Source organism: Panulirus ornatus, chromosome 3 (genome assembly GCF_036320965.1).
Source record: "Panulirus ornatus isolate Po-2019 chromosome 3, ASM3632096v1, whole genome shotgun sequence".
NCBI lineage: Eukaryota > Metazoa > Arthropoda > Malacostraca > Decapoda > Palinuridae > Panulirus > Panulirus ornatus.
In genome coordinates this window covers 29,756,236-29,783,447 of record NC_092226.1, presented here as the reverse complement: position 1 = coordinate 29,783,447, position 27,212 = coordinate 29,756,236, and the positions used below count along the sequence as shown (strand labels likewise).

Sequence of the window (27,212 nt, the reverse complement as noted above, 5' to 3'; positions counted from 1 at the left end):
TCCAACAGAAAACTGAATAAATCATATAATTTCAGCCTTTCAGCCTTCTTTGGTGAGGAATTCCAGTTTGATATTCCACGAGAGTTTCGGTACCTCTCATTTTATCTGTATGATCGTGATCGACCAATGAAGACAGACAGAATTATGGGAAAGGTGTCGATCAAGAAGGATGACTTGCACAAATACCATAGCAAAGACCAATGGTTTCCCATCATGCCAGTGGATGCAGACTCTGAAGTCCAGGTGACATAACTGGGAATAGATTATAATGTTCTTGTTTGTAGCTACACTCAGAAAAACCTTGATTTTTTTATAAGTTAATATTTCCACCTGTTCTTGGCAGATTAACCCCAAAACTCTCTAGTGATTACATTTCTTCAGAAAATCACCCTTGCACACCTTTTATCTTTGTTTAACTACTTTGGGATCACCCTTGTACCTTCTTAATATATTTTGTTCTACACTTTTACATTTTCCACATTTTTTCCCTCTTGCTTTTCAGTTATCTCCATATTTGTTGTCTTTTTGTATGAATATTAAGTTTAGAATGTCCTAATCCTTTTCTGGTTTGAAATTGTTCACTTTACTGAATATCCCAACTTTATGTCTACCATCTTATTCATACAGGTGTAGCATGAATAGTCTCATGATATGAGAGTTCTACATTTAGTTTCATGATCCTGTATAACTTGTTGTTCCCTTCATTTTGTTTTTATGTATGATAAATCCCTTTAACCAGTTGGATGCACTGTTGAATGCAGTCAAGTGAATTTCCAAAAATGTCAAATTTTAACTTTTCTTTGAGGCCACAGAAAATATTGCCATCATTGCAGGTATTTGATGACACCCTTAAAGAATTTTAAATGAATGGCACATCAAATGTACTGCCATCATTGTATACAAAAGAGGGTTTGACAGTGGCAGCAAACACCCACCCCATGCCACCATACTGATGTGCACAGAGATTTCTTCTATAATTTTGTTATGTAAATATTTAAGTTATCTGTTCTGTAAACATGTTTTCTTTTTATGTAACACCATAAGCATATTGATGATTTACCATAAGACATTGGTTTTTCTTTCATTCCACCCATTATAGGGAAGATTCATATAAGTTGCACTCCTTTGACCCAGGTGGATGTCTTTTCTTTCTGCCTCACCCACATGTGGACTGCTGGCATTCTATCCACAAACATGCAATCTTTTCTTGTCACACATAACACTTGACAAACAGTTGACTCACACAACTCATTTTCCTTACTCTAGATTTTTTTTTGCACTGAGTGCTATGCACTAGCCTTGCCTTTTGTTAAAGTGGTAGGATCAGTAGATAGAAGTAGTAGGTAGAAACAGTAGGTAGAAGTAGTAGTTAGGAACATTAGCTGGGAGTAATAAGTAGAGTTAGTATGTTGGAACTTTAGGTAGACACATTAGTTAATAGTAATTGATGGGAACATTAGGTAGGAGCCTTTAAAAACTCTGCGTTAGAGTTGCCCTCTGCCAGTGGCCTGTTAAGGTTGAGGCACTAAAGGCTAAGAAGCAGCACTTGAGTTCACCAGTTATGGAGACTTTTGTTGTGGCCACCCCCTTGAGGGAGTTACCTTAAAGAACAAGCATCAGAGATATAGATAGACAGCATTGTTGATGGAAAATATTTTGTGCATATGATATTTCATTGTATTAAAAAGATGTCATTACTGTGTAGCCATTTTGATTTATATAACATCAAGCTGACACACAGCAACAATAGTTAAATAATTTTCTTCCTCATGATGGAAAAGTATATGTGGATATATTCATATTCCTTTGCTTTTGCTCACATGGCAATGTTGTACCAGGAGCAAATGATAAATTAGCCTCATTTGCTCATATCAACTCTCCAGCTGTCTTTTATCTTTCTCTGAAACCAGTCATCATCCTCTGCAATACCCTACTGACCTTACTGTGGTTTCCCTTGACCAGCTCACATTCCCTGGTATATACCTAGTGCATACCTATTGCAGTCTTCATAGGTCTTCACCTCCACAGCTCAAGGTGTTGGATTTGGTCGTTGGTCGACCAAGCTTTTGGAAGCTGCAGCCCTCAGATCTGCATCGCCCCCACAGCCTGGCTGGTCTGGTACACTTTGTAGGTACTTGTCCAGTACACTCTTAAACTTCTCAACCATGCATCCTAATTTGTTTCTGATGGTATCCTGCAAGGGCCCTGGATGTTTGTGTTCTCTCTTGTTTATATCACACCTTTGGATTTCAGAGGTAATATTTTACAAAGTCTTCCATGTCTGTTGTGCCAGTAGGATGTTATTTCCAAATGTAAGTTGGGAACCATACTTTCTAGGATTTCCAGGTAAAGATAATGATATGCTTCTCCTGTTTGCACTTCAGGGAGTATAGCCACAAAGATTTCAGCCATTTCCTGTAATTGATTCCTGTACCAAATTAAAATGGGCTGTGAAAGGTCTCTGAACATTTTCTAATTCCATAATTTTACCCACATCATGGGGTGATAGTAGGACACAACAAATATTCAATTTGTGAAAGAATTAGTGCTTTGAATGATATCAACAGCTTTGTTTCTTCCCTCGTCTTGAAAGTCTGAAGGATCCAGCCTGCCATCCTTCTGCTGTGTTCCCAGAAGGTTAGGTCATAAGACATTATTACTCTGAGGTCTTTCACATTATTCAGCTGGTTTATGACAGCACCAGTGTCTGTCCAGTATTCTCTGTTTGTAATTTCATTTTTTCCTTATTGGAGAAGTTGAAACTTGTGTTCATTGAAAGGCATATTGTTCTTGGTTACTCAGTTAAAGATTTGATTATGTCTTTCTGTAGCCTTTTGATATCTTCTATTGATGTAATTTTCATACTCTGGATTATGTTTGCGTCAATGACAGATATTAAGAATGAGGAACAGCATGGGTGCAAGTATAGTTCCTTAGGGGGCAAGGCTTTTTACCATGGAGGCACTGGAGCTGTTATGGTTTACAACTATGTGTTGTGATCTCTTGGCTAAGAAGTTGTATATCCACCTCCCAATTTCTTTCTCATTTTGTGTTCTATTAAACCATGGTCACATTTGTCAAATGTTTTTGCAAAGTCTGCATAAATCACATCAGTGTTTTCTTTGTTTTACATAGCTTCAATAGTCTTATCATAGTTCTCAAGCAACTGAGAGAGGAAAAATCTTCCCACCCTGAAACCATATTGTTATGGTTTATGTAGATTGATCACTTCCATAAATTTTGTCAACTTGCCTCTTAGGACTTGTTTTAAAATTTTTATATGCAATTTTAATGCAGTAGGACAGGATTTTTTTGGGCTACCTTGTTTCTGCCTTTGTGGAGTTGGGCAGTGTGGGTCAGTTTCAGATTCTCATCAATGATGCAAGAATCTTTAGCATTTTCTTCAGACGATATAGAGGGCATATGCTAAAGATTTCTTACATTTATTTTATGAAGACTAAGTTCCAAGATTCCAAGCCTAGTGCTTAGCGCAAAGGCATGCTTCCAATGACCCTCTTGAAATCTTGTTTTGAGGTTGTGATATCTGCTAAGTGTAATCTTGGGTATTACTGTTTTGGAAGAAGTCTGTTGGGTCAGTTATCTTTAATTGTTGTTTTTGAATCATTGAATACCAATTCATGATGCCTTTCTTTGAAATCTCACTCGTCTCCTGGCAAGAGTCTGGTTCAGCCTATTGATAGCACATTGACTGGTATGTACACATCTTTCTGATTCACTCTGTCTTGTGCATACCTCGCACCTTCCTACGCAGTCAGGCCCTGATCCCTCAAATCTTCTTTCACTCTATCCTTTCATCTCCGGTTTGATGTCCTTATTCTTATCCCTAATTCTAACACATATGCCTTCCTATACAGCCTCACCACACTCACTTTTTATGTCCCAACCATTTCTGATATCCTTATTAGCTATCTTATGCATACTTTTCTTACCATTACACATCTCTTTAACCTATCATTTCTTATTTGATCAACCATCCCTCCACCACATATTGTCCCCAAATATTTCATTTCCAACACATTCCCCTTCTTCCATGCTTTGTCAGCTAGGGCACACTCCTTATATCCATACAATGCTGATGAGATAGTATACCATCAAACATAACCATCTTTGTCTTCACAGACGGTGACTTCTCTTTCCACACATTCTTTAGTGTGCCTAGGACCTTCACTGTATCCCCCAGTGTATGGCTCACTTCAGCTTCCATAATTCTGTTTGTTGTCATGTCCACTTTCAGGTATCAAAAACCCTTTACTTCTTCCTATTTTATCTAAGTACCTTTCCTTTTATTCTTATTTAGTGTCAACTCTCTTCTTTCACATACTCTCCCAAACTCACAAACCAGCTCCAAAGCTAAGGGATCAAATTAAAGATGGGGATTTAAACTATTTACATTAAAAGAAACAAATAATAGAAAAGAAATAGATTACTTTACAGGGCACAAAAAGTTACGTTATCACAATCCAGGTAACTTTTCAAACCAGGAATCTTTTCCTCTACTCTTACTCAATAACTCAATAATGATAGTTATTGTTGGCAAAATAAGATGCAGTCAGGGCGCAATTCTCCGTCAGACAACGAACTATTACACTTTACTTTGGCGAAATATGTATATAAGGACAGCCCAAGATCAGTTAAACAAAAATATCAATGTAATGCATTACAGTGGCTATGAATGTACAAGTTATGGGCAAGAGAAAATCACACTACCTGTCTTGGTGCTGCCAACTGCAACAATCAATCTCTCACAGCACTCTTGGGGTATTTATAACAAAGCAAAATAGATATATAAATGAATAAGGAAGGAGGTAAATAAACTGCATAAGACAAGGGAGCAAATGGGAACTACAGTGAAGGGGGCTAATGGGGAGGTGATAACAAGTAGTGGTGATGTGAGAAGGAGATGGAGTGAGTATTTTGAAGGTTTGTTGAGTGTGTTTGATGATAGAGTGGCAGATATAGGGTGTTTGGGTCGAGGTGGTGTGCAAAGTGAGAGGGTTAGGGAAAATGTTTTCGTAAACAGAGAAGAGGTAGTAAAAGCTTTGCAGAAGATGAAAGCCAGCAAGGCAGCAGGTTTGGATGGTATTGCAGTGGAATTTATTAAAAAAAGGGGGTGACTGTATTGTTGACTGGTTGGCAAGGTTATTTAATGTATGTATGATTCATGGTGAGGTGCCTGAGGATTGGTGGAATGTGTGCATAGTGCCATTGTACAGAGGCAAAGGGGATAAGAGTGAGTGCTCAAAATACAGAGGTATAAGTTTGTTGAGTATTCCTGGTAAATTATATGGGAGGGTATTGATTGAGAGAGTGTAGGCATGTACAGAGCATCAGATTGGGGAAGAGCAGTGTGGTTTCAGAAGTGGTAGAGGATGTGTGGATCAGGTGTTTGCTTTGAAGACTGTATGTGAGAAATACTTAGAAAAGCAAATGGATTTGTATGTAGCATTTATGGATCTGGAGAAGGCATATGATAGAGTTGATAGAGATGCTCTGTGGAAGGTATTAAGAATATATGGTGTGGGAGGCAAGTTGTTAGAAGCAGTGAAAAGTGTTTATTGAGGATGTAAGGCATGTGTATATGTAGGAAGAGAGGAAAGTGATTGGTTCTCAGTGAATGTAGGTTTGTGGCAGGAGTTTGTGATGTGTCCATGGTTGTTTGATTTGTTTATGGATGGGGTTGTTAGGGAGGTAAATGCAAGAGTTTTGGAAAGAGGGGCAAGTATGGAGTCTGTTGGGATGAGAGAGCTTGGGAAGTGAGTCAGTTGTTGTTCGCTGATGATACAGCGCTGGTGGCTGATTCATGTGAGAAACTGCAGAAGCTGGTGACTGAGTTCGGTAAAGTGTGTGAAAGAAGAAAGTTAAGAGTAAATGTGAATAAGAGCAAGGTTATTAGGTACAGTAGGGTTGAGGGTCAAGTCAATTGGGAGGTAAGTTTGAATGGAGAAAAACTGGAGGAAGTAAAGTGTTTTAGATATCTGGGAGTGGATCTGGCAGTGGATGGAACCATGGAAGCGGAAGTGAATCATAGGGTGGGGGAGGGGGCAAAAATCCTGGGAGCTTTGAAGAATGTGTGGAAGTCGAGAACATTATCTCGGAAAGCAAAAATGGGTATGTTTGAAGGAATAGTGGTTCTAACAATGTTGTATGGTTGCGAGGCGTGGGCTATGGATAGAGTTGTGCGCAGGAGGATGGATGTGCTGGAAATGAGATGTTTGAGGACAATATGTGGTGTGAGGTGGTTTGATTGAGTAAGTAATGTAAGGGTAAGAGAGATGTGTGGAAAGAAAAAGAGCGTGGTTGAGAGAGCAGAAGAGGGTGTTTTGAAATGGTTTGGGCACATGGAGAGAATGAGTGAGGAGAGATTGACCAAGAGGATATATGTGTCGGAAGTGGAGGGAACGAGGAGAAGTGGGAGACCAAATTGGAGGTGGAAAGATGGAGTGAAAAAGATTGTGAGTGATCTTGGCCTGAACATGCAGGAGGGTGAAAGGCAGGCAAGGAATAGAGTGAATTGGATCGATGTGGTATACTGGGGTCGACGTGCTGTCAATGGATTGAATTAGGGCATGTGAAGCGTCTGGGGTAAACCATGGAAAGTTGTGTGGGGCCTGGATGTGGAAAGGGAGCTGTGGTTTTGGGCATTATTGCATGACAGCTAGAGACTGAGTGTGAACAAATGGGGCCTTTGTTGTCTTTTCCTAGCGCTACCTTGCACACATGAGGGGGGAGGGGGATGTTATTCCATGTGTGGCGAGGTGGCGATGGGAATGAATAAAGGCAGACAGTGTGAATTGTGTGCATGTGTATATATGTATGTGTCTGTGTATATATATGTGTACATTGAGATGTATAGGTATGTATATTTGCGTGTGTGGACGTGCATGTATATACATGTGTATGGAGGTGGGTTGGGCCATTTCTTTCGTCTGTTTCCTTGCGCTACCTCGCAAACGCGTGAGACAGCGACAAAGCAAAATAAATGAATATATATATATATATATATATATATATATATATATATATATATATATATATATATATATATATATATGCATACACATGTACATAATTCTTACTTGCTGTATTTATTCATTCCCGTCTCCACCCTGCCACACATGAAATAACACCCCCCTCCCCCCCACACGCATGCGAGGACAGTGCTAGGAAAAGATAACAAAGGCCACATTCATTCACACTCAGTCTCTAGCTGTCATGTATAATGGACCGAAACCACAGCTCCCTTCCCACATCCAGGCCCCACAAAACTTTCCATGGTTTACCCCAGACGCTTCACATACCCTGGTTCAATCAATCGACAGCACGTCAACCCTGGTGTACCACATTGTACCAATTCACTCTATTCCTTGCATACCTTTCATCCTCCTGCATCTTCATGCCTCGATTGCTCAAAATCTTTTTCACTTCATCCTTCCAACTCCAGTTTGGTCTCCCACTTCTCCTTGTTCCCTCTACCTCTGACTCATATATCCTCTTTGTCAGTCTTTCCTCACTCATTGTCACCATGTGACCAAACCATTTCAGTACACCCTCTTGTGCTCTCTCAACCACACTCTTTTTATTACCACACATCTCTCTTACTCTTTCATTACGTACTCGATCAAACCACCTCACACCACTTATTGTCCCCAAACATTTTATTTCCAACACATCCACCCTCCTCCGCACAACTCTATCTATAACCCACACCTCGCAATCATATAACATTGTTGGAACCACTATTCCTCAAACATACCCATTTTTGCTTTCTGAGATAATGTTTTTGCTTTCCACACATTCTTCAACGGTCCCAGAACCTTTGCCCCCTCCCCAACCCGGTGACTCACTACCACTTCCATGGTTCCATCCGCTGCCAAATCCACTCCCAGATATCTATAACACTTCATTTCCTCCAGTTATTCTCCATTCAAACTTACCTCCCAGTTGACTTGTCCCTCAACCCTACTGTACCTAATAACCTTGCTCTTATTCACATTTCCTCTCAGCTTTCTTCTTTCACACACCTTACCAAACTCAGTCACCAGCTTCTGCAGTTTCTCATCCGAATCAGCCACTAGCACTGTATCATCAGCGAACAACAACTGACTCACTTCCCAAGCCCTCTCATCCACAACAGACTTCATACTTGCCCCTCTTTCCAAAACTCTTGCATTCACCTCCCTAACAACCCCATCCATAAACAGATTAAAAAACCATGGAGACATCACGCACCCCTGCCACAAACTGACATTCACTGAGAACCAGTCACTTTCCTCTCTTCCTACTCGTACTCATGCCTTGCATCCTTGATAAAAACTTTTCACTGCTTCTAGCAACTTGCCTCTCACACCATATACTCTTAATACCTTCCACAGAGCATCTCTATCAACTCTGTCATTGGAAATTGAAATACAAGTAAGGAAGGCTATCCATTCCACTGTGCACCCCTCCCACACACGCACACACACATCTGCCATTCATAGTTTTCTTCTACAATGTACAGGGAATATGTGGGAAGTTTTCTTTCTCCCTTATCCCCAGGAGGGTGAAAAATATGCATAGGGTAAAGTAAATCGGAGCCATGTGATTTACAGGAGGCGACATGCTGTCAGTGGACTGAACCAGGCTTCTAAAGCAGTCAGGTTAAACCATGGATAGCTTTGTGAGACTTGGTTTTGGATAGGGAGCTGTGGTGTTGGTGTGTTACACATGACAACGAGAAAATGGATACGAGCAAATGAGGTGTTTTCTTCATCTGTTTCTGATGCTACTTTGCTAATGTGGGAAATAGCAAACAAGTTTGAAAGAAATAAGAAAGCTTTGATATGTTTCATTTTTATCATTTTCAGATTCACTTTCATGGCTGTATTATTGATACAGATGAACTTCTTTTCATTTTCATGGATTTTTTATAGTGTGGTTTATTGTACCTACTGTATATGTAGTATTAACAAGCTGTGTCCGTGGTGTCTGTCTGTTTCTTATTTCCATTGAATTGTTTTCATTTTCCATTTTTATGCATCTCAGATTTTTTTTATTATTCTTAATCGCTGTTTCTCACGTCAGTGAGGTATCACCAGGAGACAGATGAAGAATGGCCCATCCACCCATATATACATATGTATACATAAATGCCCATACACACACATATACATACATATACATATCAACATATACATACACAGACATATACATATATACACATGTACATATTCATACTTGCTTGCCTTCATCCATTCCTTTTGCTACCCCACCACACAGGAAATAGCATCCCCCTCCCCCTGCAGCAAGGTAGCACCAGGGAAAGACAAAAAAGGCCACATTCATTCACACTCAGTCCCAAGCTGTCATGTGCAATGCATCGAAACCACAGCTCCCTATCCACATCCAGGCCCCATAGACCTTTCCATGGTTTACTCCGGATGCATCACATACCCCTGTGTCCCACATCATTCCAATTCACTCTGTTTCTTGCACGCCTTTCAGATTTCTTATAGTTTATTATTGATTCTATCATAGACGTATATCCGTACATATTCCCTATATAGTTTTGGAAAAAGACATAAATGTAGTTCATCGATAAAGCAGTCAACCATCATATCTTCATCACTCAGTATGTCTTATTAATGATTAGGCCTGGCGTTATTTCTCCCTGGTTGAAATAAGGCTTCCATCACTTGAGTCTTGGTTGTTTTCTTATTCTTTGATGACATTCTTTCAGTTCATAAAATAATTTTTTCCTTTTTTCCTTTGCTAAATTATTTAAGATGTTTATTCATGTTTGGGATACTGATCCGGTGAGAATACCAAGGCAGAATAATTTTTTTCTTTGGATATGAGTTTCTTTTTATATCAATATTTGTTCTATCAACTTTTATAAACAAAACGTTGGCAATATGGATGACACTTAGTGATATTCTGGTACATTTAGGCCTATTTTCATATATTTCAGTGTTTTGTCACACCCCAGCCTGCTGACTTCTGCAAAGTCTGATTTGGGTGATGAGTTGGTTCAAGATACAGTAGCTGTCTATTATTTTCTGTATATGATGTATTATGAATTATTTTCATTGTGATGTTTAATGTATTATTTAGTTCAGTACTGTATATCATTTCCTCTATTTACATAAGCTTTTGAGAATTATTTTGTGCAAATTTGGCTTTTGGTTCTAAATCCATTATGATATGGATGAGTGTAATTTTATGTGTGTTTTTTCACCATAATTATCTTTTGTGGGTTTTTTACATTCACGCACTGAAAATGAAATATATCTATTCGTTCTGTCTATGCCCATTCCCTCTGGGAACTTTCTTCAAGTGGGGTGGCCATGGTAAAGGAATCTCAACTTGACCTCATGCTGCATTCCATTGCTGCATCTCTCCCTCCATTATTTTTTCACTCTATACCCTCTTGTCACCAGTGGTCTTCTCACACCCCTTTAATTGCACTACTATCATACACTATCCTTGTAAACTCCCTGTCTGGCATTCTCTCCACTTGCCCAAACCACCTCAAAGTATTATGTTTCACCCACTCTATCATTCCACAATTCATTCCATCTGCATTTCCTGCCATACCACTTCATTTCTTTCTTCATTCCATCTGGTCATACCACATGCTCTTCTCAAAGAGCTCATTTCCACAGGCTGGATTCTTGACTTGTTCTACATCCATGTTTCAGCTGCATAGGTCAGGATTGGGAGGACTGTGCTGTCCCTTAATCCTCTCTTCAATTCCATACTTACACCTCTACCCTTCATTATTTTATGAAGGGATCCCAATGACTCTTTTACCTTGTACTGCTCTCCCCCTTATCTCTCCTTCCATATCACCAAACTTACCCTAGACAGCTCTTAAATACTAAAGTTCTCTCACCTTTTCCAGTTTTTCTCCCCCATATATGAAGCTTGACTAAAAACTTTCTTCTTTCACTCTATTTGGTTTTATAAAATTATATACTTTCACTCTTATCCCTGGGGATAGGGGAGAAAGAATACATCCCTCTTATTCCCTGCATGTCATAGATGGTGACAAAAAGGGGAGGGAGTGGGGGCTGGATATCCTCCCCTTCCCCTTTTGATTTTCCAAAAAAAGGAACGGAGAAAGGGGCCAAGTGAGGATATTTCCTCTAAGGCTCAGTCCTCTATTCTTAATGCTCCCTTACAAATGCAGGAAATGGTGAATATGTATGAAAAAAAAACTTTAACTCCGTTTCCTTTCAAACACCATTACTTCATTTTTACTTGTATTTACCTTCAATTGCCTATACTTACCCACATCATAACACATGCTTACAACCATCTGCAACTCCTCTTCACGCTCGTCAAACAACATGGTATCATCCAAAAACAGGCTTGCCACTATCCACCATATATCACTGCCACACTCCATCTCTGCACCCTGTTTCCCTAGTTTTGCTTTCATCTCTCTTATCACTCCATTCATATACATATTAAAAAGCCGCAGTCACATCACACAGGCCCTCCTCAACCCATAAGTACACCGAAACTTTTTCTCAATTCTCCATCCACTCTTACAGATGCATATGCTCCTCTATAGATGGCTTTCACACCATCTAACAGTTTTTCTTCTGTCCTATATATCCTTATCATATTCCATAAATCATTCCGCTCGACTCTTCCATACACCTTCTCCTGATCCATAAAAGCTGCATATAACTTCTTACTTTTTGCTAATTTCTTTTACACGGTCATTTTTACCACAAAAATCTGATACACACATACCCTACCTTTTCTGAAACCCCCTTGCTCTTCACTTATTCTGCATTCAGTCATTTCCATCACTCTATCAATCAACATTTTTTGGTACACTTTACAGGTATACTTAACAGACTCGTTCCCCAAAATTGCTACTTGCATCCCCCGTGGCTTTTCCTTTGAATAAAGGAATAATAATAGCTTTCACCCAATCCATGGGCACACCTTTTGTTTCCATGCTAAATTGCATATGAGATGCATCCACTTGTATCGCACTTTCTCCTCCATTCTTCATCATTTCAGCTGTAATCCCACCCTTTATAGGTGCCTCTCCTACCTTCAGCCTCATTATTGCCCTTTTTACCTCCTGTTTTGCTGTAGGATTTGTATTTATATCTTCTTCCTTCCATCCTCCATACCCATACATGTAGCAACTGCTGCCTCCTCTTCTCCCACATTCATCAGTTCTTCAAAATACTCTTTCCATCTTCCTTTCACTTCCTCCTTTGTTACTTCTCACCTTAACGTTTCTAATCTTACATCCACCTCTTTTCTTTTTCACCTCCTTTCAATAGAACTTCTTATTTCCATTAAACTTTTTACTCGATGTTCTTTAGAAATCTTAATCAACTCTTTCTTTGCTTTTCTCTATCAGCTTCTTAACATTCCACTTACATATTTTTTGTCTTTCCTTCCTCCTTTCCTGAACTTCCATTGGTACCTTCCTTTCGAGCAATCTGTGATATGCCATTTTCTTTCTTCCACAGCATTTCTAATCTCTTCCATCCACCATGCATTCCCTTTTTTTTCCTATCTCATGACCCTGTATCCAACTACTAATTCTATAACCTTTGACAGTCTTTTTCTAAACCTTTTAGAAACCTCATTCACACGTGACTGCATTCCTACATTCACTGCACTTCCAACTAAGCTTTTAATTACCATCCTTTCATAATCCTTCCTGCATTTTCTCCAATTCATCATCTCACTTGCCAGCACTTTTACCTCTCTCTCTCTTGTTTGTTACACCATACCTTGACTTCTTCCTGATCCTCATCCTCACAAAAACTGCAAAATGGTTAGTCTCTCCAGATAATCCTCTCACAACTATAGTATCTAGCATGGCCTTTGTCTGTCTTTCATCCACTGCCATATAGTGAATCAAAGCCTTTTTGTCTTTTCTTTCATTGTTCCTCATCCATGTATACCTGTGGATCATCTTGTGCTGAAAAGAGGTGTTTGCAAAGGAATATACCCTTCTCAGCACAAATATCCACAAGATGACTTCTATTCTCATCAACTCCAGACACTCCCCATTAACCAACTATCTTTTCAAGTTCATCACTTCCCACTTTTGCATTCATATCACCCATTACAACCACATTTCTATCATTCTCAAAATCATTCATAAAGTCATTCAAATTTTTCCAGATGCATGGCATTTTATCCTTACCTTGTACAGTCTTCATTTTCACAGGCACATATACACATACCTATGCATACATGACTTCCAATTTTTCCTTTCACCCACTCTCTTCTTGATCCATTCTATCCATGCTGTGTAACACCTTTCACTCTTGGTGATAGCACAATTGCATATCCTTCTTTCCCTCTTCCATGATTATCTTTTTTTTCTTTTTTTCATTCCTGTGCATACCACTCGTCCTTTCATGTGCTCCAGTAACTTGCTCCATCATCTCCATTTTCGTTCCTTACACCCTGCCCAAGGATAGTGGCTTCCCAGTCCTCAACACATCCAAACTCTAACTTCTTCCTTTTACTCTCACTAGTCATCCCATTTACACTCAGCACCATCACCCTCAATCGCTCGTCTCTTTTACTCCTCGGCATAACTGGTAGACTCTAGTGTTGCTTCTTAGCCTATTGTCCCTCACCCTTGACATGCCACTGGAAGAGGGCAACTCCAATGCATTGTTTCCAGAGGCAATGAGGCTCCAAAATTGTCCAAAAATTAAAGGTCCCAGCACACTTTAGGTTTTTATCTGTGTTTAAAAAGATTTCCCTGATGAAGTTGTGCAACACCTCTTCCTTCAATTCCATCCCTAATGGTGTATTCATGAGGTTGCCATGAGAAGGCAGTGTGATCTTTAAATGCTCTAGAAAAACTAAAGGTACTGAAACTTGAAAAACTTCCCCAATTTTGTGCCTGTTCACAGTAGCAGCACCTCCTACCTCATTGGTTATGATAGTGTCTTTGTAGAGTATAGTAGGGAGTAGTTGGTAAGAAGCCAATGACCAGGGAGGTATATTACTAGTACTAACCACCTGATTATCGGAGGCTAGTGACGGCTGCATAGTGAACCAGCACTTGGTGGTTGTCAAGTTGCACACCTCTGACCCAGGTAGCTGTCTTTTATTTCTGCCTCCTCCATATGTGGACTACTGGCATTCTGTCCACAAACTTACAATCTCTTCTTGTCGTACATAACATTTGACTACATTTAACTCGCATAGCTCATTCTTCTTAACTCTAAATTTTCCTGAGGTGAGCACTCTGCACAAGTGATGCCTTTTAGCAAAATGATGGGAGGAATAGACAGAAGCAGAAGATAGAAACATTTAGGCATAAACATAAGGGAGAAACGTTAGGTAAAAATAGTAAGTAGGAGCATTAGGCAGGAGCATTATGTAGTGGAAGTTGGTAGGAATATTATATAGGAACGTCTGTAAACACTGCACTAGAGTTTTCCTCTGCCAGTTGCCTGTTAATGGTGAGACACAAAGGGCAAAGAAGCAGCACTTGAGTTCACTGATTAAGGGGACTATTGTTGTGTCTACCACCTTGAGGGAGTTCCAGTGGGAACAGGCATCAGAGATATACATAAACAGATAATGTAAAGAAAAATACTGTAGCAGAAATATGGGTGGTACAGCAGTGTACAGTTTAGAATATATTACTCAATGAATTACACAGTAAACTGTATTTCATGTATATTTTGTATGCACAGATCTCTTCTGGGTGGTATAACTTACTAATACATGAACTAATGATTATCGTCATATTTAGAAAAGATAAAAAAAAAAAAGAATTCCTAGCTCATAAGGTAACAATCGCTTGTGCTCAAATCTTTCATTGTCACTCAGGGAATATGGTAAATATTATATTATATGCATTTTTCTGCACATTTCTGTTTAGTAGGTTCATGATTAATTCATGATTAAATGTTTTATATTTTGTCCTACTTGATCACGGTTTCTCGCATTAGCAAAGTAGCACCAGGAGCAGATGAAGAAAGGCCACATCTGCTCATATCCATTCTCTAAGAATTATATTGAAAATGTGGGTGGTACAGTAGAATGTTTGCTGTTCAGGTAAGCAAGGCTAATAAGTGAATGTATTTCAGTTCAAAATATACACAATTTTTTGTTAGATGATACGATAAATTGTCATTTTTTTTTATTTTTCATTATGATACTTGATTGCCATCTCCCACAACAGCAAGGTAGCAACAGGAAAGAGACGAAGAACAGCTCATCCACTCGCATACATATATATTTATTTATTTATTTATTTTGCTTTGTCGCTGTCTCCTACGTTTGCGAGGGAGCGCAAGGAAACATGAAAGAAATGGCCCAACCCACCCCCATACACATGTATTTACATACACGTCCACACACGCAAATATACATACCTATACATCTCAATTTTCTCCCACAGACACATACATAAATACCCATGCACACAATTCATACTGTCTGCCTTTATTCGTTCCCATCGCCACCTCGCCACACATGGAATACCATCCCCCTTCCCCCTCATGTGTGTGAGGTAGCACTAGGAAAAGACAACAAAGGCCCCATTCGTTCGCACTCAGTCTCTAGCTGTCATGCAATAATGCCCGAAACCACAGCTCCCTTTCCACATCCAGGCCCCACACAACTTTCCATGGTTTACCCCAGACGCTTCACATGCCCTGATTCAATCCACTGACAGCACGTCAACCCCGGTATACCACATCACTCTATTCCTTGCCCGCCTTTCACCCTCCTGCATGTTCAGGCCCCGATCACTCACAATCTTTTTCACTCCATCTTTCCACCTCCAATTTGGTCTCCCACTTCTCCTCGTTCCCTCCACCTCCGACACATATATCCTCTTGGTCAATCTTTCCTCACTCATTCTCTCCATGTGCCCAGACCATTTCAAAACACCCTCTTCTGCTCTCTCAACCACGCTCTTTTTATTTCCACACATCTCTCTTACCCTTACATTACTTACTCGATCAAACCACCTCACACCACACATTGTCCTCAAACATCTCATTTCCAGCACATCCATCCTCCTGCGCACAACTCTATCCATAGCCCACGCTTCGCAACCATACAACATTGTTGGAACCACTATTCCTTCAAACATACCCATTTTTGCTTTCTGAGATAATGTTCTCGACTTCCACACATTCTTCAAGGCTCCCAGAATTTTCGCCTCCTCCCCCACCCTATGATTCACTTCACTTCCATGGTTCCATCGGCTGCCAGATCCACTCCCAGATATCTAAAACACTTTACTTCCTCCAGTTTTTCTCCATTCAAACTTACCTCCCAATTGACTTGACCTTCAACCCTACTGTACCTAATAACCTTGCTCTTATTCACATTTACTCTTAACTTTCTTCTTTCACACACTTTACCAAACTCAGTCACCAGCTTCTGCAGTTATTATTATTATTATTTATTTTATTTATTATACTTTGTCGCTGTCTCCCGCGTTAGCGAGGTAGCGCAAGGAAACAGACGATAGAATGGTCCAACCCACCCACATACACATGTATATACATACACATCCACACACGCACATATACATACCTATACATCTCAACATATACATGTATATGCACACACAGACATATACTTATATACACATGTACATAATTCATGGTTTACCCCAGACGCTTCACATGCCCTGGTTCAATCCATTGACAGCACGTCAACCCCTGCTATACCACATCGTTCCAATTCACTCTATTCCTTTCACGCCTCTCACCCTCCTGCATGTTCAGGCCCTGATCACCCAAAATCTTTTTCACTCCATCTTTCCACCTCCAATTTGGTCTCCCATTTCTCCTCATTCCCTCCACCTCTGACACATATATCCTCTTTGTCAGTCTTTCCTCACTCATTCTCTCCATGTGACCAAACCATTTCAAAACGCCCTCTTCTGCTCTCTCAACCACACTCATTTTACGACCACATATCTCTCTTACCCTTTCATTACGTACTTGATCAAACCACCTCACACCACATATTGTCTTCAAACATCTCATTTCCAGCACATCCACCGTCCTCTGCACAACTCTATCTATATCCCATACCTCGCAACCATATGTCATTGTTGGAACCACTATTCATTCAAACATACCCATTTTTGCTCTCCAAGATAACGTTCTTGATTTCCACACATTCTTCAATGCTCCCAGAATTTTCGCCTCCTCCCCCACCCTATGATTCACTTCCGCTTCCATGGTTCCATCCGCTGCCAAATCCACTCCCAGTTATCTAAAACACTTCACTTCCTCCAGTTTTTCTCCGTTCAAACTTACCTCCGAATTGACTTGTCCCTCATCCCCACTGTACCTAATAACCTTGCTCCTATTCACATTTCCTCTCAGCTTTCTTCTTTCACAACTTTACCAATTCAGTCACCAGCTTCTGCAGTTTCTCACCCGAATCAGCCACCAGCGCTGTATCATCAGCAAACAACAGCTGACTCACTTTCCTAGCTCTCTCATCCACAACAGACTGCATACTTGCCCCTCTTTCCAAAACTCTTGCATTCACCTCCCTAACAACCCCAACCATAAATAAATTAAACAACCATGGAGACATCACGTACCCCTGCCGCAAACCAACATTCACTGAGAACCAATCTCTTTCCTCTCTTCCTACATGTACACATGCCTTACATTCTCGATAAAAACTTTTCACTGCTTCTAACAACTTACCTCCCACACCATATACTCTTAATACTTCCATAGAGCATCTCTATCAACTCTATCATATGCCTTCTCCAGATCCATGAATGCTACATACAAATCCATTTGCTTTTCTATATATTTCTCACATACATTCTTCAAAGCAAACACCTGATCCACACATCCTCTACCACTTCTGAAACCACACTGCTCTTCCCCAATCTGATGCTCTGTACATGCCTTCACCCTCTCAATCAATACCCTCCCATATAATTTACCAGGAATACTCAACAAACTTATACCTCTGTAATTTGAGCACTCACTCTTATCCCCTTTGCCTTTGTGCAATGGCACTATGCAAGCATTCTGCCAATCCTCAGGCACCTCACCATGAGTCATACATACATTAAATAACCTAACCAACCAGTCAACAATACAGTCCCCCCTTTTTTAATAAATTCCTCTGCAATACCATCCAAACCCGCTGCCTTGCCAGCTTTCATCTTCCGCAAAGCTTTTACTACCTCTTCCCTGTTTACCAAATCATTCTCCATAACCCTCTCACTTTGTACACCACCTCGACCAAAACACCCCATATCTGCCACTCTTATCATCAAACACATTCAACAAACCTTCAAAATACTCACTCCATCTCTTCTCACATCACCACTACTTGTTATCACCTCCCCATTAGCCCCCTTCACTGATGTTCACATTTGTTCCCTTGACTTACGTATTTTATTTACCTCCTTCGAAAACATCTTTTTAGTCTTCCTAAAATTTAATGATACTCTCTCACCCCAACTCTCATTTGCCCTCTTTTTCACCTCTTGCACCTTTCTCTTGACCTCCTGCCTCTTTCTTTTATACATCTCCCACTCATTTGTATTATTTGCCTGCAAAAATCGTCCAAATGCCTCTCTCTTCTCTTTCACTAATACTCTTACTTCTTCATCCCACCACTCACTACCCTTTCTAGTCTGCCCACCTCCCACGCTTCTCATGCCACAAGCATCTTTTGCACAAGCCATCACTGCTCCCCGAAATACATCCCATTCCTCCCCAACTCCCCTTACATCCTTTGTTCTCACCTTTTTCCATTCTGTACTCAGTCTCTCTTGGTACTACCTCACACAAGTCTCCTTCCCAAGCTCGCTCGCTCCTACCACTCTTTTCACCCCAACATCTTTTTTTCTTTTCTGAAAACCTCTACAAATCTTCACCTTCGCCTCTGCACGATAATGATCAGACATCCCTCCAGTTGCACCTCTCAGCACATTTACATCCAAAAGTCTCTCTTTCGCGTGCCTATCAATTAAAACGTAATCCAATAATGCTCTCTGGCCATCTCTCCTACTTACATACATATACTTATGTATATCTCTTTTTAAACCAGGTATTCCCAATCACCTGTCCTTTTTCAGCACATAAATCTACAATCTCTTCACCATTTCCATTTACAACACTGAACACCCCATGTACACCAATTATTCCCTCAATTGCCACATTACTCACCTTTGCATTCAAGTCACCCATCACTATAACCCAGTCTCGTGCATCAAAACTGCTAACACTCGCTCAGCTGCTCCCAAAACACTTGCCTCTCATGATCTTTCTTCTCATGCCCAGGTGCATATGCACCAATAATCACCCATCTCTCTCCATCCACTTTCAGTTTTACCCATATCAATCTAGAGTTTACTTTCTTACGCTATCACATACTCCCAGAACTCCTGTTTCAGGAGTAGTGCTACTCCTTCCCTTGCTCTTGTCCTCTCACTAACCCCTGACTTTACTCCCAAGACACTCCCAAACCACTCTTCCCCTTTACCCTTGAGCTTCGTTTCACTTAGAGCCAAAACATCCAGATACCTTTCCTCAAACATACGACCTATCTCCTTTTTTCTCATCTTGGTTACATCCATACACATTTAGACACCCCGATCTGAGCCTTCGAGGAGGATGAGCACTCCCCGTGTGACTCTTCCTTCTGTTTCCCGTTTAGAAAGTTAAATACAAGGAGGGGAGGGTTTCTAGCCCCCCTCCCGCTCCCGTCCCCTTTAGTCGCCTTCTATGACACATGAGGAATGCGTGGGAAGTATTCTTTCTCACCTATCCCCAGGGATAGTTATCTTGTTTTATATCCTGACCTACCTGTATTGTATAGTTATATTATAATCCAGTATACATGTAACTGTATTCCAGTGGTATTGTATTTTTCTGCTGTTTTTGTAACTGAATAGAAATACTTCTGCCAGTCCCTATAATGCATAAAGATGTTTATGTCATTGAGTTGCCCCATCTCTACATATGTGTGAATAGGTCTCTTTTTATTTTCAACATCAGAAGTGGCAATGGAATACGGCCAAATGTCATTAGAAGTATATGTGTCAGTTATTTTTGGACCACTGTAATGGGTAAAGTTTGCCAATACATTATGTTGCAATGACTTTTTATCTTAAAATTTCAGGGCAAAGTCCATGTTGAAGTTCGGATGCTGCTGGTAAGACAAATGAATGATGGATACCCACAACACATGATGGAAGTCAGGTAATTCTGCTTCATTCTGTGGTACTTATGATTGAATTTGAATTATTCATAAGTTTCTAATAGTATTCAGTATCTGTTTTATCTTTTGTTTTGCAGTCTTTTTTTGGATTGGATCATGTTATTAACTTCTTTTTATTACACATTTTTACCGTAAGAGGAGGGAATTTTACACTCTTTGGACCCCATCTCATGAACATTATTGTAAAACTTCTCAAATTTATGTGTGCTGTCTGCTTTAACCATGCTTTCAGTTAAATTACTTTATTCATCCACCACCTTTGTACTTTGAAAGTTCTCCTCATTTAGAAAAAAAAGTTCCTTATTTTCATGTAATGCTTTCTGGTTGTTCAGTCCCGAAGTCACTTTAAGAAGTGTTCACTGTCTGTATCATCACCTTGTTTTGAAAACTTAAAGTTTGTGATCAGGTCATCCCACACTTTTCTCATTTTTAAAGTGAACAAATGTAAAATCTTGTGCCTTTCCCGGTAATTTGTCTCTCTTAATTCTGTTATCATTTCTGTTACTGTCCTTTGGACCTTCTATATTAGCTTTTTGCACCTTTTCAGTTGCAATGGCCAAACTTGAGAAGCATATTTATGTTTTGGCATTTTGTATGGTCTGAACAGCTCATTGAATATTTCCTTATCCATGAATTTGAATGCTATTCAAATATTTTTTTTTTTAGCAGATAGTTGGTGTATGTGATTATTCTCTGAAGGTGGGAGTCAGGTGACAAGTAAAAGGCAGTGTTGGCTCCCAGTCTCTCTCTCATACTAAGGCTTTCTTTTGCTCTGATCCACCCTCATTACTTAACATTTACTTGGGTTGAACGGCATTTGGAGTTTGTTAAGATGTCAAGGTCCCCTTGTAAGATGATGCATTTCTGTAGTTTTTCACTTCCCTCATGACCTTTTCACACAAATTCAGGTAGGTGTCCATACCTTCAGGCAAATTGTTTACCTAGATTAGGAAGAGTAATTTTTTCAGAATAGAACCCATTTTGAGAAGGCTTCTCTGACACTTGTCCTTCATTCCCTTCCATTTAGATAATCTGTTCATCAAAGGAGTTTTCCCCTCATTCCTGCCTCATGATCCAACTTCATAATAAACCTCCCATGTGGTAGTGTGTTAAATGCTTCCTGGCAGTCTAAATACAAACAATCCAACCAGCATTCCCATTTGCATCAAACAAAGCTCATTCTTTTTATTTTGAAGGTTCCAGTCACTGACAAAAGTTCACATATAGACCAGGCCCTTTAACTATAGAGAGGATTATGAAAGGGAAAAAGAAGAGATATGGGAAAATACTTATGAATTTCGGAGAAAATGATAAACCTGTCTTTTAGAATGTGCCACATCATAGTTGTTGGGAAAGACATTAGAAGGTAGAGAATTCCAAAGCTTCAAGGTGTAGGGAAGAAACTTTTATCAAAGCTGCCCACCCTTGTGTTGCCGGTGGCCTCACAGTAATCATGTAATGCAGCAATTTGCCAGTATTGCACACAAGCAGCCAGCTCTCAGGTGCAAAAATCAAAGTAATGCTGAGATAAGAGGGAGAGTTTATAAGTTGGACCACTTTCAACTCAACTCTGTGAGGAAGCAGAGCTAGAACCACCACAGATGTGAGAGCAATATTCCATACGAAGATGAATCAATCCTTTGTGTGAATGAAGCGATTGATTGTTCAGAAGAAAAGAAGTTTCGATATCTAAACAGGGCACCTTGTTTCTTAGAGGCAGATTTAGCTGTTCTGGTAATGTGGGGTTTCCAAGAAGGAGTGGATGTTACAGTAATAACAAGTATGTTCATTGAGTCAAGAGGTGAAATCGCAAAACCATTAAAGGAAAGACGAGTTGTGAGAAGTTAATGATGGAAAGATGGGTAGAAACTGGGTATTGGAGGAATTAAATTCAACCAGGTTTTGTCTGCCTCACTGAAATATCCTGTCCAAGTCCGAATTTATTGAGGAAGCTGTGTCAAGACAAGATGCAGATTGAGTGAGGAAAGTAGTTAAATTGAAGGATATGGGTGAGTTGTTAGTGCATTTGATTATTTATGGAAGAGAGGAAATCATTAAAAAAAGGAGAAAAAGTGTAAGGGACACGACCGAACCTTGAGGGACACCACTGTTGATGAAGTAATATGGGAGGCTGATCCATCAACTACCACAGATGTAGAATGGCCAGAGAGGAAGCTAGATATGAAGGAGGAAAGCAATAAGAGGGAGAAGGAGTTTAGAGATGAGACCGCAACACCACACGCCAAAAGCTTTGGACATGTCAAGGGCAGTTATGTATGACTCTCCAAAATCTTTCTGGGATGATCAAACTTTAGTAAGATAGGAAAGAACATCTCCAATGTATCTCACCATATGGATACTGTACTGGTGATCAAAGAAAAGACTGAGTTTTGAGGTGTCTAAGGACATAGAAGTTGAGAAGGGATTCAAAGACTTGGGAAATGGCAGATGTCAGAACAATAGGATGATAGCAATCTGATTAGTTTGTTACAAATGACCTCCTTTCCATAAAGCCCTGCTATCTCTCACTTAGATGATGTCTCTTCTTTAGAAATTCATCCATTTTCTTTCTAATTATTTCACTGGAACTTTACAGATCACACTCAACAATGAGACCAGTCTGTAGTTCAGTTCCCAGTCTTCTTTCTTATAGATAGAGGTGACAGTTGCCCTTTTCCACTTTTATTTTCTTTCTTTTCCTCTCCAACATCTTCAACAGTATTTCAGTTGGTTTGTTTGGTATCAGCATCAGCACATATAGTGAAATTTCATTTGGACCTTGAGCCATGTGTGGGTCAAGACCTTTTAGCATTCTGTTAGTCTTTTTTGAGATTTGAGTATCTCAGTGCATATTCCGCTGTAAAGACACTTGTGAATATGTTATTCATTTCCTCACATATCCCTACATCATCCTTTGTAATTTTCCTTCTGATTCCATTTGGCTTGATTAGCTGCATTTTAACTGACAATTTATTCCTAATGAATTCAGGAAAATATGTGGATTTTTTTCCTTCCATACCCACTCTGTGGAAGGTATTAAGAACATATGGTGTGGGAGGCAAGTTGTTAGAAGCAGTGAAAAGTTTTTATCGAGGATGTAAGGCATGTGTACGTGTAGGAAGAGAGGAAAGTGATTGGTTCTCAGTGAATGTAGGTTTGCGGCAGGGGTGTGTGATGTCTCCATGGTTGTTTAATTTGTTTATGGATGGGGTTGTTAGGGAGGTAAATGCAAGAGTCTTGGAAAGAGGGGCAAGTATGAAGTCTGTTGGGGATGAGAGAGCTTGGGAAGTGAGTCAGTTGTTGTTCGCTGATGATACAGTGCTGGTGGCGGATTCATGTGAGAAACTGCAGAAGCTGGTGACGGAGTTTGGTAAAGTGTGTGGAAGAAGAAAGTTAAGAGTAAATGTGAATAAGAGCAAGGTTATTAGGTACAGTAGGGTTGAGGGTCAAGTCAATTGGGAGGTGAGTTTGAATGGTGAAAAACTGGAGGAAGTGAAGTGTTTTAGATATCTGGGAGTGGATCTGTCAGCGGATGGAACCATGGAAGCGGAAGTGGATCATAGGGTGGGGGAGGGGGCGAAAATTTTGGGAGCCTTGAAAAATGTGTGGAAGTCGAGAACATTATCCCGGAAAGCAAAAATGGGTATGTTTGAAGGAATAGTAGTTCCAACAATGTTGTATGGTTGCGAGGCGTGGGCTATGGATAGAGTTGTGCGCAGGAGGATGGATGTGCTGGAAATGAGATGTTTGAGGACAATGTGTGGTGTGAGGTGGTTTGATCGAGTAAGTAACGTAAGGGTAAGAGAGATGTGTGGAAATAAAAAGAGCGTGGTTGAGAGAGCAGAAGAGGGTGTTTTAAAATGGTTTGGGCACATGGAGAGAATGAGTGAGGAAAGATTGACCAAGAGGATATATGTGTCGGAGGTGGAGGGAACGAGGAGAAGAGGGAGACCAAATTGGAGGTGGAAAGATGGAGTGAAAAAGATTTTGTGTGATCGGGGCCTGAACATGCAGGAGGGTGAAGGGAGGGCAAGGAATAGAGTGAATTGGAGCGATGTGGTATACAGGGGTTGACGTGCTGTCAGTGGATTGAATCAAGGCATGTGAAGCGTCCGGGGTAAACCATGGAAAGCTGTGTAGGTATGTATATTTGTGTGTGTGGACGTGTGTATGTACATGTGTATGGGGGGGTTGGGCCATTTCTTTCGTCTGTTTCCTTCCGCTACCTCGCAAACGCGGGAGACAGCGACAAAGTATAAAAAAAAAAAAAAAAAAAAAAAAAACACTCCACAGTATTCTTTTATGTGTTTCTCTATTCCTTCCTTTTTTCCATACTTGATTGCCGTTTCTCACTTTAGTGAGGTAGCACCAGGAACAGATGGAGAAAGGCCGCATTTGCTCACTCCCATTCTCTAGCTGTCTTATGTAATGCACTGAAACCACGGCTCACACAGTCCTTTTTATGGTTTAACCCAAACACATCACATGTTTTGGTTCAGTCCTTTTACAGCATGTTGACCCCTGTATATCTTATTGTTCCAGTTTACTCTATTTAGTGCATGCCTTTCACTCTCCTGTATGTTCAGGTCATAATCATGCAAAATGTTTTTCATTTTATCCTTCCATCTCCAATTTGGTCTCACTGTTCTCCCTGTTCCCTTCACTTGACACACATATCCTCACTTTTAACCTTTCCTCTTATTCTCTCCATATGTTTAGACTTTTCAGCTCTCTCATCCACACACTTTTTATTACCACACCTTTATGCTTTCATTACTTACTTGGTCAAACCACATCACACTATATATTTTCCTCAAATATTTTATTTCCAACACATCCACCCTCTGCTTCACTGTCTTATCTGAATTATTTATCATTACAAATGAGTGCATTGGGGTGGTTAATAAACAGGGATGACTTTATTCATTATCTGTCAGCACAGAATGAGAGAACAAAGTCTAGTGTGATTATTAGGTTCTCCTTAAGGGCAGTGATGAATACTTGGAGGAGGAAAATAGATATATCAATCAAACTCTAGAATAAGACGAGTAGCATAATGGGAAGGCGCATAGGGAATGTTGAGAATGGGATAGAGGAAAATAAGAGGAATATAATAGTCCCCAATGCAAGAAAGGCCTCAGATGTGGATAAATAGTTAATGAAGATGGGAGGTAAACATTTGGTACATTATCGGTGATAAAGATAGGGGAAGTTTTGAAAACAAAAAGTGAAAAAAGTATCCACAACTGAACCCAGTTGGGCCATCCTTTCCCCCCCTTAGATTTGAAACTTCTAGTATATATAAGATGATATGTTTACATAAATGCAAGAGTTTTGGAAAGAGGGGCAAGTATGAAATCTGTTGGGGATGAGAGAGCTTGGGAAGTGAGTCAGTTGTTGTTCGCTGATGATACAGCGCTGGTGGCTGATTCATGTGAGAAACTGCAGAAGCTGGTGACTGAGTTTGGTAAAGTGTGTGGAAGAAGAAAGTTAAGAGTAAATGTGAATAAGAGCAAGGTTATTAGGTACAGTAGGGTTGAGGGTCAAGTCAATTGGGAGGTGAGTTTGAATGGAGAAAAACTGGAGGAAGTGAAGTGTTTTAGATATCTGGGAGTGGATCTGGCAGCGGATGGAACCATGGAAGCGGAAGTGGATCATAGGGTGGGGGAGGGGGCGAAAATTCTGGGGGCCTTGAAGAATGTGTGGAAGTCGAGAACATTATCTCGGAAAGCAAAAATGGGTATGTTTGAAGGAATAGTGGTTCCAACAATGTTGTATGGTTGCGAGGCGTGGGCTATGGATAGAGTTGTGCGCAGGAGGATGGATGTGCTGGAAATGAGATGTTTGAGGACAATGTGTGGTGTGAGATGGTTTGATCGAGTGAGTAACGTAAGGGTAAGAGAGATGTGTGGAAATAAAAAGAGCGTGGTTGAGAGAGCAGAAGAGGGTGTTTTGAAGTGGTTTGGGCACATGGAGAGAATGAGTGAGGAAAGATTGACCAAGAGGATATATGTGTCGGAGGTGGAGGGAACGAGGAGAAGAGGGAGACCAAATTGGAGGTGGAAAGATGGAGTGAAAAAGATTTTGTGTGATCGGGGCCTGAACATGCAGGAGGGTGAAAGGAGGGCAAGGAATAGAGTGAATTGGAGCGATGTGGTATACCGGGGTTGACGTGCTGTCAGTGGATTGAATCAAGGCATGTGAAGCGTCTGGGGTAAACCATGGAAAGTTGTGTAGGTATGTATATTTGCGTGTGTGGACGTATGTATATACATGTGTATGGGGGGGGGTTGGGCCATTTCTTTCGTCTGTTTCCTTGCGCTACCTCGCAAACGCGGGAGACAGCGACAAAGTATAAAAAAAAAAAAAAAAATGTTTACATTACATTTTTATCTTGTTCATTATCATGGAATTTACTAGCCCCTTGCTGTATTACAGAAATACAGAATGATTTATATACTGCAGTTAGAAAATACACATCCTTGAAATTATATGGAAGTATAGTAAAATTACTTATATCATTGGGGATAGGGAAGAAAGAATACTTTCCAAATGTTCCCTGCATGTCAAAGAAGGCGACTAAAAGGGGCAGGAGCAGGGGGCTGGAAATCCTCCCCTCCAGTTTTACTTTTCCAAAAGAAGGAACAGAGAATAGAGCCAAATGAGGAGTTTTCCCTCTAAAGCTCAGTCATCTGTTCTGGAATGCTACCTTGCTGATGCAGGAAATGGCGAATATATATGAAAAATAAAATAAGTTAAATTTCTTGTTCTGTTTCACTTTCATTGTAATACATACAGTTTTGTACTCCTTGATATTACTGTCATATTCTGCAACTTTGATCTCACAGGCTTATGTGTGACTCTTCCAGACCTTGGTTTGATTTTCCCTGGGCTTTCTGAGGGAACTATACAGGATGAACTTGCTTCAGGTCTCTCCTTGCATATGTCAGACTCCATTTGGTTTAGAAAACTGA

The 27,212-nt window shown here is 40.2% G+C and overlaps 1 protein-coding gene across 1 annotated transcript in view; it reads left to right on the top strand.

Moving 5' to 3' along the window:
• The window catches only part of LOC139761818 (ras GTPase-activating protein 3-like), a 115,842-nt gene continuing 88,630 nt past the window's right edge, over window positions 1–27,212 (top strand). Inside the window, exons 1-2 of the mRNA XM_071686312.1 lie at window positions 1–243; window positions 20,140–20,219. Of these exons, the coding sequence (XP_071542413.1) occupies window positions 127–243; window positions 20,140–20,219 (197 nt within the window). The 5' untranslated portion in view covers window positions 1–126. The remainder of the gene's footprint in view (window positions 244–20,139; window positions 20,220–27,212) is intronic.